Source organism: Periophthalmus magnuspinnatus, chromosome 5 (assembly GCF_009829125.3).
Source record: "Periophthalmus magnuspinnatus isolate fPerMag1 chromosome 5, fPerMag1.2.pri, whole genome shotgun sequence".
Classification (NCBI taxonomy): domain Eukaryota; kingdom Metazoa; phylum Chordata; class Actinopteri; order Gobiiformes; family Gobiidae; genus Periophthalmus; species Periophthalmus magnuspinnatus.
Genome location: NC_047130.1, coordinates 15,163,607 through 15,176,876, shown reverse-complemented (window position 1 = coordinate 15,176,876; position 13,270 = coordinate 15,163,607). Strand labels below are relative to the sequence as shown.

The window sequence follows — 13,270 nt, the reverse complement described above, 5'->3', positions numbered from 1 at the left end:
TCCAGAACACCTCCACAGTTAAAGAAGCACATTGTAACTTTTCTGCCAGTCTGTATGGAGATGTCAGCGCTTTGAAATATCCTACAAACTGGCATTAAACACATCTATCTCTATGGGACAAGCAGGCGCCGCCACCACCAGGCCAAGATGCAGGTCAGGTCTGTGGAGAAGCGAGCCCACTCTCAGTATGTGCATGTTTCACAATTACATCAACACAATATGAATGTGTCTAATGCCAGACTGTGGAACATTCCAGGCAAAGCACTCACATCTCCATGGAGACAGGTGGTGTGTACTTTCCTCTGTTAAATCTCTTCCATACATTTATATTTATTCTCTCATTCCTCTCTCGCTTTCTCTTCTTGTGTTTGTCTGTTTTCAGTTCATTTCCAAAAACCTCCATGTGTTACATTTTCATAACAGGATGCCAGTGTCTACTTGTTTATTGAAATACACAGGAAATGACTCTGGTTTCACCCAGATGCCCTCCCCCTCCTCACTCCCTCCTCCTCATCCTCCTCCTCTCCCCCTCCCGCAGTAATGATGGTCGGATAGAGAGTACTTTTCCCATAAAGCTCAGTACTTTTGGATGTGGTGAAGCGGAGTCTGGTGCGGTAAACCTCCATTAAAACCAGCAGGGGGCAGCGGTGATGTCAGAGGGGCAATAAAAGACTCCGAGGTGGCACTCACAGTCAGAGAATGTGCCGTAGTGTGGCATTACATTCTATTACATCAGATCTAATGTGTTTGTAAAGCCTATTTTTCACTGCTACACCTTTACCTGTTTATTATCGCTATGAATGGGTTTAATAAGCACAATGATGCTAACAAAAAGACAAGGCAGTTTTACCATTTCTCATACCTTTTTGTTTCTCACTCTCCATAAGCTTTTCCTTTTTATTTCTATATCACATTTAAAACAATTTGAGCTGAACCAAAGTGTAATACACAGGAAAAGAACAAATATGTGTTTACTTTAGTAAACTTTCAGTTTATTATTTTTATATTATAACACTTTTATATATATTTTTATATTTATTTTTTCTTTGCTTTATTTGATGTTGACGTCTAGATCCTCCCATGCGGAAAAAATAAATTAACATTCTTATGGAAGTAAATTGTCCATTACATTTTATCTTCAAATTCCTGTGTTTTCAGACTGTAGAATCGGATGATGTCATACTCCAGATGGGGTCAGGGGTCAAACACAGTTCTATTGATTATATTGTACTTTACCATCATATACTGTATATATAAATGGACATAGCTAACTGCCGTGTAAGCATGTGCATGCGTCCGGCTCCATCAACTCTGTCCCCTCTCTCGGTAACTACTGCTGTCAGCCTCGTCATTTTGGTCTTAAATGTTCGTATAAACCAGCTCTATATGATCCTGAGGTTTTTAATTCTCTATTGTGTCTATAAATCAAGATATGAACATTACTAACAGACAAATCAGATGCCTTCTTTCCCCAAGGTTGCTCCTGCTAGCATTAGCAACAGGTTTGATTGACTCCAAATTGGTCCATATAACTGCTAGCCTTGATGAGCTTCATTTGACACTCACTCAGACTGTATGAAGTAAACCATAACACCTGATCATTTCTACCAGTGACTGGACCCCAAAGAGCATAACCCTAGAGAATGTAACCCCAGAGAGTGTGACCCCAGAGAGTGTAACCCCAGAGTGTGTAACCCAGAGAGCATAACCCCAGATAGTGTAATCCCAGACTGTGTAACCCCAGAGAGTGTGACCTCAGATAGTGCAACCCCAGAGTGTGTAACCCCAGAGTGTGACCCCAGAGAGTGTGACCTAAAGAGTATGTAACTCCAGAGTGTAAGCCCAGAGAGTGTCAGCCCTGAGAGTGTAAACCCAGAGAGTGTGACCCCAGAATGTGTAACCCCCGAGTGTAACCCCAGAGTGTGTAACCACAGAGAGTATAACCACAGAGAGTATAACCCCAGAGAGTATAACCCCAGAGAATGTAACCCCAGAGAATGTAACCCCAGAGTATGACCCCAGAGAGCGCAAACCCAGAGTATAACCCCAGAGTGTGTAACCTCAAAGTGTGACCCCAGAGAATGTAACCCCAGAGTGTGTGACCCCAAAGAGTGTAAGCCCAGAGAGTGTCAGCTCTGAGAGTGTAAACCCAGAGAGTGTGACCTCGGAATGTGTAACCCCAGAGTGTAAACCCAGACAGTGTAACCCCAGAGAGTGTGACCCTAGAATGTGTAACCTCAGAGAGTATAACCCTAGAGAGTGTAACCCCAGAGTGTGTAACCCCACAGAATGTAACCCCCGAGTGTAATCCCAGAGTGTAACCCCAGAGAGTGTGACCCCAGAGTGTGTGACTCTAGAGAGTGTAACCCCAGAGTGTAACCCTAAAGTGTGACTCCAGAGTATGTAACCGCAGAGTGTGTAACCCCAGAATGTGTAACCCCAGGGAGTTTAACCCCAGGGTATGTAACTCCAGAGAGTGTAACCATAGAGAGTGTAACCATAGAGAGTGTGACCCCAAAGTGTGTAACCCCAGAGTGTGTGACCCCAGAGTGTGTGACCCCAGAGTGTGTGACCCCAGAGTGTGTAATCCCAGAGTGTGTAACCCCAGACTGTGTGACCCCAGAGTATGTAGCTCCAGAGAGTGTAACCATAGAGAGTGTAACCATAGAGAGTGTGACCCCAGAGTGTGTAACCCCAGAGTGTGTGACCCTAGAGTGTGTAATCCCAGAGTGTGTGACCCCAGAGTGTGTAACCCCAGAGAGTATAATCACAGAGATTGTGACCCCATAGAGTGTAACCCCAGAATGTATAACTCCAGAGGCTGTGACCCCAGAGAGTGTAACTCCAGTGTGTGAACCCAGAGTTTATAACCCCAGAGAGTGTAACCCCAAAGAGTGTAACCCCAGCGAGTGTGACCCCAGAGTGTGTATTCTCAGAGTGTGTGGCCCCAGAGTGTGACCCCAGGAGAATGTAACCCCAGAGTGTGTGACCCCTGAAGAGTGTAACCCCAGAGAGTGTAACCCCAGAGAGTGTAACCCCAGAGTGTGTGACCCCTGAAGAGTGTAACCCCAGAGAGTGTAACCTCAAAGTATAACCCCAGAGTGTAACCCCAGAGTGTGTAACTCAAGAGGACTTTGACCCCAGTTTGAGAACCTCCAGACTCAGACTCATGTGGTTTCAGTTTGTCGTTCGTACATCGCGTCCACACATATGTGCACAAACATGTTCTTTCTCTCCTCATCTTTTGCTTCTTTCTCTCTCCCTCTCCATCTCTCTGTTCCTCCCTCCCTGCTCTTCAACTCATCTCTCTCTTCTCTTCTTTTCGTCCTCCTCTTTCTCCCCACTTTACTCTGTGATATCTATACTCTCCCTCTCTGCCTCCACCATTCCCCCTCTTTCCTTTTTTCCTCCATCTCTTTCTCTCTCTCTTTCTATCTCTTTTCTCTCTCTTATCTCACTCTTCCTCTTTCCTCCTCTCTCTCTTCTTTTTCACTCCTCTCTCCCTCCCACTCTCCCGCCATCCTTCCCTCGTCCCCTCTCTCTCCTGCCAGTGCCTGTCAGTCAAACCCTGAGTGAACTCTGCTTCTGTCAGTCTGAGTGATGGAGGGGGCGGGGCCTTCCAAAACTACAAAGAGACTAGCCGAGATCCAGGACTTCGGCCGGTCCAAGATCACGACTCTTTAAGGGAGACATGGGCCAAAAGGAGATCGGGAGAGGGGGAGCGTAGCGTCAAACTCAGAGAGAGAGAGAGAGAAGAGGATGAGTGGGGCGTCAAACTAGAGAGATAGAAAGAGATGGAGGGAGGAGAGAGAGATAAAAAAGGAGGAGAGGCAGAAAGGGTAAGAGAAGGAGAGAGAGAGGGGGTAAAGAGAGAGATGGGGGAGAGAGGGAGGAAGATGGGAGAAAGGTAATGAGCTGTGAGAGAGTGACAGGTTTAAAGATGTTTGTCAAGTTCAGACAAACACAAAAATAATGAGACGTTAACAATAAAAAATAAAAAGACTTAAGTTATATTTCAAGTAAAGTGATATTTATGCAGTTTGAGCTCGGAGTAGAGCTGCTGCTCCTAAACACAGGCCTGAGGAGCCATTTTAAACAAGTCAGCTAAAAACAAAGCCGCCTCAAACATGTGTCTGTCATTTTCTGAGCACTCAAGCCTCAAAGACAGGACAGTGCAGGATTATTCAAACGGACATGAATCACTGTAAAAACACTCGGAGCTGATGAGAGAAAAGTGTTAGAACCTGGCAACTCTCAATAAAGACACATTTGCTTTATCTGTTGCCTTTAAGCAATATTTGTTATAAAGAAACTGAACATGAAAGTATAAATGTATTTTTGACCCCATGACCCCTGTGACCCCTGTGATCCTGGGACCCTGTGACTCCTGTGACCTCTGTGACCCTGTGACCCCTGTGACCCCTGTGACTCCTGTGAGAGAAAGAGAGAAAGAGGGAGAGGAGAGAGAAAAACAGGGAGTGAACGAGGTAGAGGAGAGAGAGAAGAATGGAGAGGAGAGAGAATGAGAGAGGAAAGATTTATGCTGAGATCTTTGACACACGTTGCAGAGTGTGGGGTTGAGAGTGTCGTCTTTACTTAATTAAAAGTCAAACAGTTCCATCTGTGGTTTACAGGGGGCGGGGCTAAAGAGCGCTCACGCAAACTCAATCAAAACTAAAAGTGCTAATGACAGGTTTATGTTTTTGACTCGGTTTGGTTTGAAAGATAAATATTTATCTGAGTTTTACATCAGTTCATAAAAGTTTAAAAATATAGGAAGTAGAGATGCTTTTTCATATAATAAATACAGCTCTCACGTGCTTTTATAAGCCTAATCAAAACTGTTGTGTCCTTTGGACACGTCTAACCACAAACTGTGAAGAAGTGACTGAGTGACATCACCACAGCTTCAGCTCCACACAAAGCTCATTAGGCTAGCAGTTACAGTGGCTAATGTGAAGCCAGGCTCTGACAAGGGTCATAGCAACCAAAGCGCCAATCAGGAGCGAGGCTGTTGAACGTGACACCCCTTCCCGCACCACTGGTTTAGCAGGGAGCGGGCACTGAGCAACTGTCAGTCAAACCTGTTGTTAACGCTGGCATGAGCGCTAGCAACAGCAACCTCGGGGAAAGAAGGCACCTGATTTTTCTGTTATTAATGTTCATGTCTGTCGTAACGACTGACACCAGGTCACTGACATGGAGGGGCTTGAGTGGAGACATGTGGAATGTAGGGTGGATGCGGACGGAAGGAGGAAGTTGAAGTCGTATAGCGGATGGGTTGATGATTTTTGTGATCTTGAAGGGGCCCAGGAAGCAGGGAGAGAGTTTCCGGGAGTCGGTTTTGAGTGAGATATTTTTGGATGAGAGCTAAACTGACTGACCTGGCTGATGTTGGGGAGTGGGGATGCGATGCCGGTCTGTAGCTGCTTTTGTCCTGGCCCCAGATTAGAGAGGGGCTGCTCTAGTTCTTCTCCAGACCATGTGGCAGTGTTGGAGGTGGTGTTCCACAGAAGGTAAAAGCAGGTCCTTTTCTTCCGACGGGAAGAGTAGGGGCTGGTACCTTAGGGAGGTAACCGGTAGCGGAACTCACCAGGGAATTGTGCGAGTACTCGATCCACAGTAGGAATGTGCTCCAGGCTCCACTCCGACACCTTTCCCCTAGCCCAGCGTAGCGCCGTCTCCAAGTCCTGATTAGCTTGCTTGGTCTGTCCATTGGTCTGGGGGTGAGACTCACAGATGCACCCAGACCCTCACAGAAAGGGCACCAAACTTGGAATGTGAATTGAGTCCCTCAGTCCAAAATAATATCTACTGGAATCCCCTGGAGTCAGAATACATGGTTGGTTATTTGGTTAGCAGTCTCCTTGTCAGTCGGGAGTTTCAGTAGGGCGAGGAAATGGGCTGCCTTGGAGAAACGGTCGACAATAGTGAAAATGACTGTTACCTTGAGATGGCAGAAGGCCCGTCACAAAGTCCACTGACACATGGGACCATGGTCGTTTCGGGACTGGTAGCGGTTGTAGTAGACCGGAAGGTGGCGAGTGGGAGGTTTTACCCCCGGCACACACCTGGCATGCTGAGACAAGAGGGAGAGTGTGCGGTTGACCCCTGGATGGCAGTCGAACCAAGAGCAGTGGACCCATTCCTGTACCTTGGAGCGGACAGGATCTGGAGTACCAGGTGGGTCATTACCTGGATCGGGATGGGTGCGTTGAGCCTCCCGGACCAGGTCCTCAATCTCCCAATGGACAGCCGCGACCACATAGGTAGGGGATATGATGGGCCCCAGAGAAGTGGTAGTATCCTCTTGGGAGAACTGGCGTGAGAGTGCATCCGGCTTGATGTTACGGGATGCTGGGCGGATTGAATGTAAAATAGGTTTTTGTGATCTGTCCAAACCAGAAAAGCATACTCCGCCCCCTCCTCCATATCGTAATTGCTGTCAGCTGGGGAAAAGCGACGAGAGAAAAAGGCACAGGGGTACAATCGATTGTGGGGTTCAAGCCTTTGGGGAGCGACAACATGACTAAGGTCCGTGATGAAACAGCTGTAGAAGTTGGCAAACCCAATAAATCTTTGTAATTGTTTCCTGTTGGTAGGTGTAGGCCAATCAGTGACTGCTTTAATCTTTTCTCAGTCGGCTTTTACCTGTCCACGCCCCTCAATAAACCCCAGGAAACTGACCTTATCCACGTGGAACTCACACTTCTCTGCCTTGACATAGAGTTTATTTTCCAGTAGATGCTGGAAAACCTGGAGCACATGGTGTTGGTGTTCCTGAGGGGACTTAGAAAAAATCAGAATGTCATCTAAGTATACAAATACAAAACAATTGAGAAAGTCCCGAAGCATATCATTGATGAGAGCCTGGAAGACTGCTGGAGCAGCGTTAATCCAAAAGGCATGTCTAGATATTTGAAATGTCCTAGGGGAGTTTTAAAGGCAGTCTTCCATTCGTCCCCTTCCCTTATGCGCAGCAGGTGATATGTGTTCCGAAGGTCGAGCTTGGTGAAGATGGCGGCTTCGTGGAGTGGTGTAAAAGTAGAGTCGATGAGTGGCAATGGGTATTTATTTTTAACGCTGATATTGTTGAGGCCCCTGAAGTCAATGCATGGTCATAATGTTTTGTCCTTTTTGGCGCCGGGCAGGTCTCTAGCACAGTCACATGGTTTGTGGGGAGGAAGTGACAGTTTTACTGAAAACGTCCCTGAGATCATGATATTCACTAGGCATGGAGGAGAGATCCGGCTCGTCCGGAGGATGACTGGAGACTGAGTTGGCGCTCCCAGCTGGAGACAGGGCAGACTGTAAGCAGTTTGCCTGACAAGAAAGACTCCACTCTGACACCTTTCCCCTAGCCCAATCAATAGTGGGGTTGCGAGTCACCAGCCAGGGATTGCCCAGGATGAGCGGCATAATGGGAGCAGAAATTACATAAAACTGCCTTGTTTCATGGTGGTTACTGGACAAAACTAGAGTGACAGGCTCGGTGACATGCATAACCTTGGCTAGCAGCCTCCCATTGAGCGCTAGGGCTGTGAGGGGTAGCTTAAGTGGCTGCAGCCCTACCCCTGACTACTTGGCCACCTGTTGGTCTAGAAAACCCTCCTCCGCTCCAGAGTCGATGAGGGCTAAGATGGGTAGGGCAATAGAGCAAAAGCACAAGGTAGCGTCGAGTTAAAATTTATTATTTTTCTTCTCTGGGATGTGTTGCTGACCCACCAGTACTTCCAGTCCTACTCATGGGCACCCTTTTTGGCCACAATACAGGCACTCATCCACCTAGCGGCCTCGTAGGCGCTCCTCAGCAGTCATGACCTGAATACATGTCCGAATTGGTGCCTCTCGATTCTGGAGGGCGCGGCGCTGCGGTGGTCCCAGAGATGACGGCGGCGGGAGCTGAGGGCGGGAGAGTGAGCAGAGTGGAGACCTGGTTGGAGAGCTGGGAAAATTCCTGGGTCAGAGTGTGGTTACAGTTGAGCAGGGTCTGGATGGTTTGATCATGTTGGTCCGTGGTGCGAAAACGCCCGGTTTAGGGCCAGATCGTTCTGTTGTAATGACTGACAGGAGGGACCAAAGAAACAGAACTCAGGGAAAAGTGTAACAATGTTTATTGCCAGTTTCAAATGTGCAAATGAAGGTAGATCGATCAGGGAGTCAGGTAGAGGTGAGCTGGGTCAGAAGAGATGAGATTCGTACCGATTGTGGAGAGCAGGATCAGACACAGAGGAGCTGAGCGGGTCCAGGGAGTGGGATCTGACGAGGAGCAAAAAAATCCAACTTAGAATGAGTCACAAAGAGCAAAAACATGAAACTGAGCCAAGCAGATTCATACCACAATGAATACACGGGCGATCTGGTGCTGAGTGTCAGGTCCTGGCTCCCTTTGTCCTCCCCAGGTGCAGCTTAATTGCTGATTAGGTGCAGGTGTGCATGGGAGGACCCCAAATCTCCACCCAGTTCCAGGCTCAGATATAGAAGGGAGGGGGGAAAACAGTGCAGAAAGGCAATATCTTGATTTACAGACATAATAGTGAAATAAAAACCTCAGGATCATCTAGAGCGGGTTAATACGAACATGTAAAACCAAAATGACGAGTCTGACAGCAGCAGTTACAGAGAGAGGGGACACAGTTTTTACACAGAAAGTGAACTGGAGCCGATGGAGCCGGATGCGCGCCTGTTCCTGTTTGGAACATGGCAGCTAGCATTAGCTATGTCCATTTATATATACAGTCTTTGGTTTTGCTCTTGTTTACATTATAGTTGCTAAGTAACAGTTATGTCACTGTTGCATGTGTCCAACCAGGAAGTAAAATTATAAACTTTACAAACTGATGAAAACTAGGCCAGATTTTTATCAAAGTCTGAAATGCGTGAAATGTGTCTTCTGCACCTATCACCTGTGACCTGGACCAAAACCAGTCCACACAAGGACTAATTCAGGACAAAACCTGGACTAAACCAAGACTAAACCAGGTCTAAACCAGGACTAATCCAGGTCTAAACCAGGAGTAATCCAGATCTAAACAAAGTCAAAACCAGGACTAAACCAGGACTAAACCAAGTCTAAACCAGAACTAAACCGGGACTAAAATGTACCTGTTGTGTTGCAGGTGGGGGAAGGAGCGGGGGAGGGCTTTAATGTGAACGTGGCCTGGAGTGGAGGACTGATGCCCCCTATGGGTGATGCAGAGTACCTCGCTGCTTTTCGGTAACACACGCGCACTCTTTCTCTCTCCTCCTGCTCATCTCTCTGTCTCCCACTCTCTCTCTTCTGTGCATATCCCTTGTTCTCTCTTCCTCTCCTCTCCTCTCTTTCTCTCTCCTCCCTATCTCTTTTTCTCTCTTGTCTTCTGTCTCTCCGTCGTCTCCTTCTCTTCTGTATAAACTCCTTGCTCTCTTCTGGCTCTGCTCCAGTGGATTACCCTCATACATGCTAACATACATACATGCTAACACACGCATGCTAACAAACACACAGTTAACGCACACGTGCTAACTAGGGATGGGATGATATTAAAATTTAGACTCAAGATTATTGTGACCAAAATAATCGCAATTAACGATATCATCACGATAATTATTAAACCAAAGCAGTATAATGTCCTCATATGTGGACAGCAGGACCTAATAGAGAAAAGATTGTATTGTGGGCTAGACAACCCAAAATGTGTTGTCCACATATGTGGACGCCAGGTCATGCGCCGCTGCTAGCAAGCTGTGCAATCAGCTGTACATAATGTAGTTCAGCTAGCACTAACATAATGAAAGCAAAACAGAAACAGCAAGACAGAAACACGGATTCATCCAAATCCAAACTACAACCCCAATTCCAATTAAGTTGGGGCGCTGTGTAAAACTTAAAAAAAAGACTACAGACTACAATGATTTGCAAATCCTTTTCAACCTATATTGAACTGAATAAACTACAAAGACAAAGATGTTCAAACTGATGAACTTTACTGTTTTTATGCAAATATTCACTCATTTTCAATTTGATGTCTGCAACATGTTCCAATAAAGCTTGGACAGGGGCATGTTTACTACTGTGTTACTTCACCTTTCCTTTTAACAACAATCAATAAGCATTTGGGAACTGAGGACAATAATTGCTGAAGCTTTGCAGGAGTAATCCTTTCCCATTCTTGCTGAATGTACAACTTCAGTTGCTCAGTAGTCCAGGGTCTCCGTTGTCGTATTTTGTGCTTCATAATGTGCCACACATTTTCAATGGGAGAAAGATCTGGACTGCAGGCAGGCCAGTCTAGTATCTGCACTCTTTTACTACAAAGCCGCACTGTTGTAACACATGCAGAATGTGGCTTGTCATTTTCTATTTGAAATAAGCAGGGACGTCCCTGAAAAAGATGTTGCTCGGATGGCAGCATATGTTGCTCCAAAACCTGCATGTACCTTTCAGCATTAATGGCGCCTTCACAGATGTGTAAGTTCCCCATGCCATGGACACTCAACCAGTCAGTTTTATCCAGCTTCCCAACTTCATTGGAATTGGGGTTGTGACACAAACTACATTCAATAGTTTATTTCACATAGTATGTTACTTACAATGGACATTTTCAGCTCAAGTTTGTTAAACAGTGCAGTATGGTTGTCTCGTAAATGTGCGTGCAAGTTGCTGTTGTTTGCCCACGGAGCCGTATCTTCTTTCGGCTGGTCTTGTTTTTCCAAATCCATAATGATTTCACACATCAGACTTCACCTTCTTGAGTGGAGGATATAAATGTGCACCATCACCGGGATACAGATCCACTGCTCACGAGCCATGACGGTGACTGAGGTGAAGAACAAACCCCAACTAAGAATTGACACAGAAGCTAACAAGTTTCATTGTTATGATAGAGGGCCCCCTTGTGGGCAAACACCAGAACTAACATCTAAATATTGTATTGAAACCGGAAGCATGAGGCAGTCTGGTGCTGTAAAGGCGATTATAATCGTGTGCGATGATCACGATTATAATCACGATTAAAAAATGCCACAAACAATTAACTGCAGAACCTTTTTATCGTGATTAACAATATTATGGTAAATCGTCCCATCCCTAATACACACACATGCTAACACAAACATGCATGCTAACACACACACACATGCTAACACACACGCTAACATTCTTTAACATTCAGTTTTCTGTTTACTCCAGGGATTGATCAATGTGACTTTTTCCTTTTCTCTGATTGTCCGACCCTCTGACCCTCTCCTCTGACCCTCTCCTCTGACCCTCTCCTCTGTTCACCTCTATTCTCCAGTTGACTGTTAGATAACTGTCATATTCAATTATTATATAGCATCTAATGAAATGTCATACCATAGTCTCTCTCTCTCTGTAACTGTTGCCATGGAACATTCAGAGCAAAACAATGACATTGCATCAGGAAAGTTCCACAGTGCAGCTTTAAAGTGTCTTGTTTTGTGCCTTTAGTTTTTTTAAGGCGTCAAAATTGTGAACTGTTCAGGGTCTGAGTAAATACAGGCCACATTTATATTGATTTAGAAAGATTTACAGTGTTGAACGAAAGAGAACTGAACCAGGACTGAACCAGGACTGAACCAGGACTGAACCAGGACTGAACCAGGACTGAACCAGGTTTAGGACTGAACCAGGTTTAGGACTGAACCAGGACTAAACCGGGTCTAAACCAGGACTAAACCGGGTCCAAACCGGGACTAAACTGGGTCTAAACCGGGACCAAACCAGGACTAAACCGGGTCTTAACCAAGACTAAACCGGGTCTAAACCAGGACTAAACCAGGTCTAAACCGGGACTAAAGCATCACTGATATTTTTTTTGTCCTCGTAGTGTTTGTATTAAAGAGGGAACACCTCCTCTTTAAACAGGTTTTAATTTCTTCTTCATGAGTCTGTAAATATACCGTCTCCTCTGACCCGCTGCCCCTTTGCCCCTCTCCTCTGACCCCCCCTGCTCCTCTACTCCTCTGACCCCCTCCTCTGACCCTCTCCTTTGACCCTCCCCCTGCTCCTCTACTCCTCTGACCCCCTCCTCTGACCCTCTCCTTTGACCCTCCCCCTGCTCCTCTACTCCTCTGACCCTCCCCTCTGACCCCCTCCTCTGACTCTCTCCTTTGACCCCCTCCTCTGTCTCTCTCCTCTGACCCTCTCCTTTGACCCTCCCCCTGCTCCTCTACTCCTCTGACCCTCCCCTCTGACCCCCTCCTCTGTCTCTCTCCTCTGACCCTCTCCTTTGACCCTCCCCCTGCCCCTCTACTCCTCTGACCCTCCCCTCTGACCCCCTCCTCTGACTCTCTCCTTTGACCCCCTCCTCTGTCTCTCTCCTCTGACCCTCTCCTTTGACCCTCCCCCTGCTCCTCTACTCCTCTGACCCTCCCCTCTGACCCCCTCCTCTGTCTCTCTCCTCTGACCCTCTCCTTTGACCCTCCCCCTGCCCCTCTACTCCTCTGACCCTCCCCTCTGACCCCCTCCTCTGACTCTCTCCTTTGACCCCCTCCTCGGTCTCTCTCCTCTGACCCTCTCCTTTGACCCTCCCTCTGCTCCTCTACTCCTCTGACCCTCCCCTCTGACCCCCTCCTCTGTCTCTCTCCTCTGACCCTCTCTTCTTGACTCTGTAAACATGTGCTATAAACGAGGACAGAAGAACATGAGCCCAAACTAAAAGCAGCTGAAAAGCAGTTTCATCACAGCTCCAGGTATTTCTGTTTTTTTTTCCTGTTCTGTTCTTTCTATTGTTTCTGTTCTGTTCTTTCTGTTCTGTTCTTTCTGTTCCTGTATGGCCTGTTCTGATGTGAAAGCTGCACTGTGTCACTTTTCTTATGGGGGAGGGGTTTGGTTACAAGTACTGTTCTAGCTAAAATTCCTTTGTAAATCACGTGTTCTTCTGTAAGTAATGCCACACTGTGGAACATTCCAAAACATCCCTGATCTGATCTGTTTAATCTGGTGTATGTTAGCAATCTCGCCTTCAAAGCATGGCTCCAGAACTATACCAGGACTAAATCAGGTCTAAACCAGGAATAAACCAGGACTAAACCAGGTCGAAACCAACTCTAAACCAGGACAAACCTTGGACAAAAACAAGTCTAAACCAGGACTAAACCAGGACTAAACCAGGAAAAAAACAGGGCTAAACCAGGACTAAACCACAATTAATTGAAGTGTAAACCAGGACTAAACCAGAACTAAACCAGGTCTAAACCAGGTCTAAACTCAGACTAAATGAGTTCTAAACCAGGGTTGCACCAGGACTAAAACCAGGACTAAACCAGA

At 46.5% G+C, this 13,270-nt stretch overlaps 1 protein-coding gene across 1 annotated transcript in view; it reads left to right on the top strand.

Annotated features, from left to right (window-relative positions):
* Positions 1-13,270, top strand: part of LOC117371519 (histone deacetylase 7-like) — a 48,543-nt gene that overhangs the window by 27,021 nt on the left and 8,252 nt on the right. Inside the window, exon 18 of the mRNA XM_055221849.1 lies at positions 9,120-9,217. Coding sequence (XP_055077824.1) covers positions 9,120-9,217 — 98 coding nt within the window. The remainder of the gene's footprint in view (positions 1-9,119; positions 9,218-13,270) is intronic.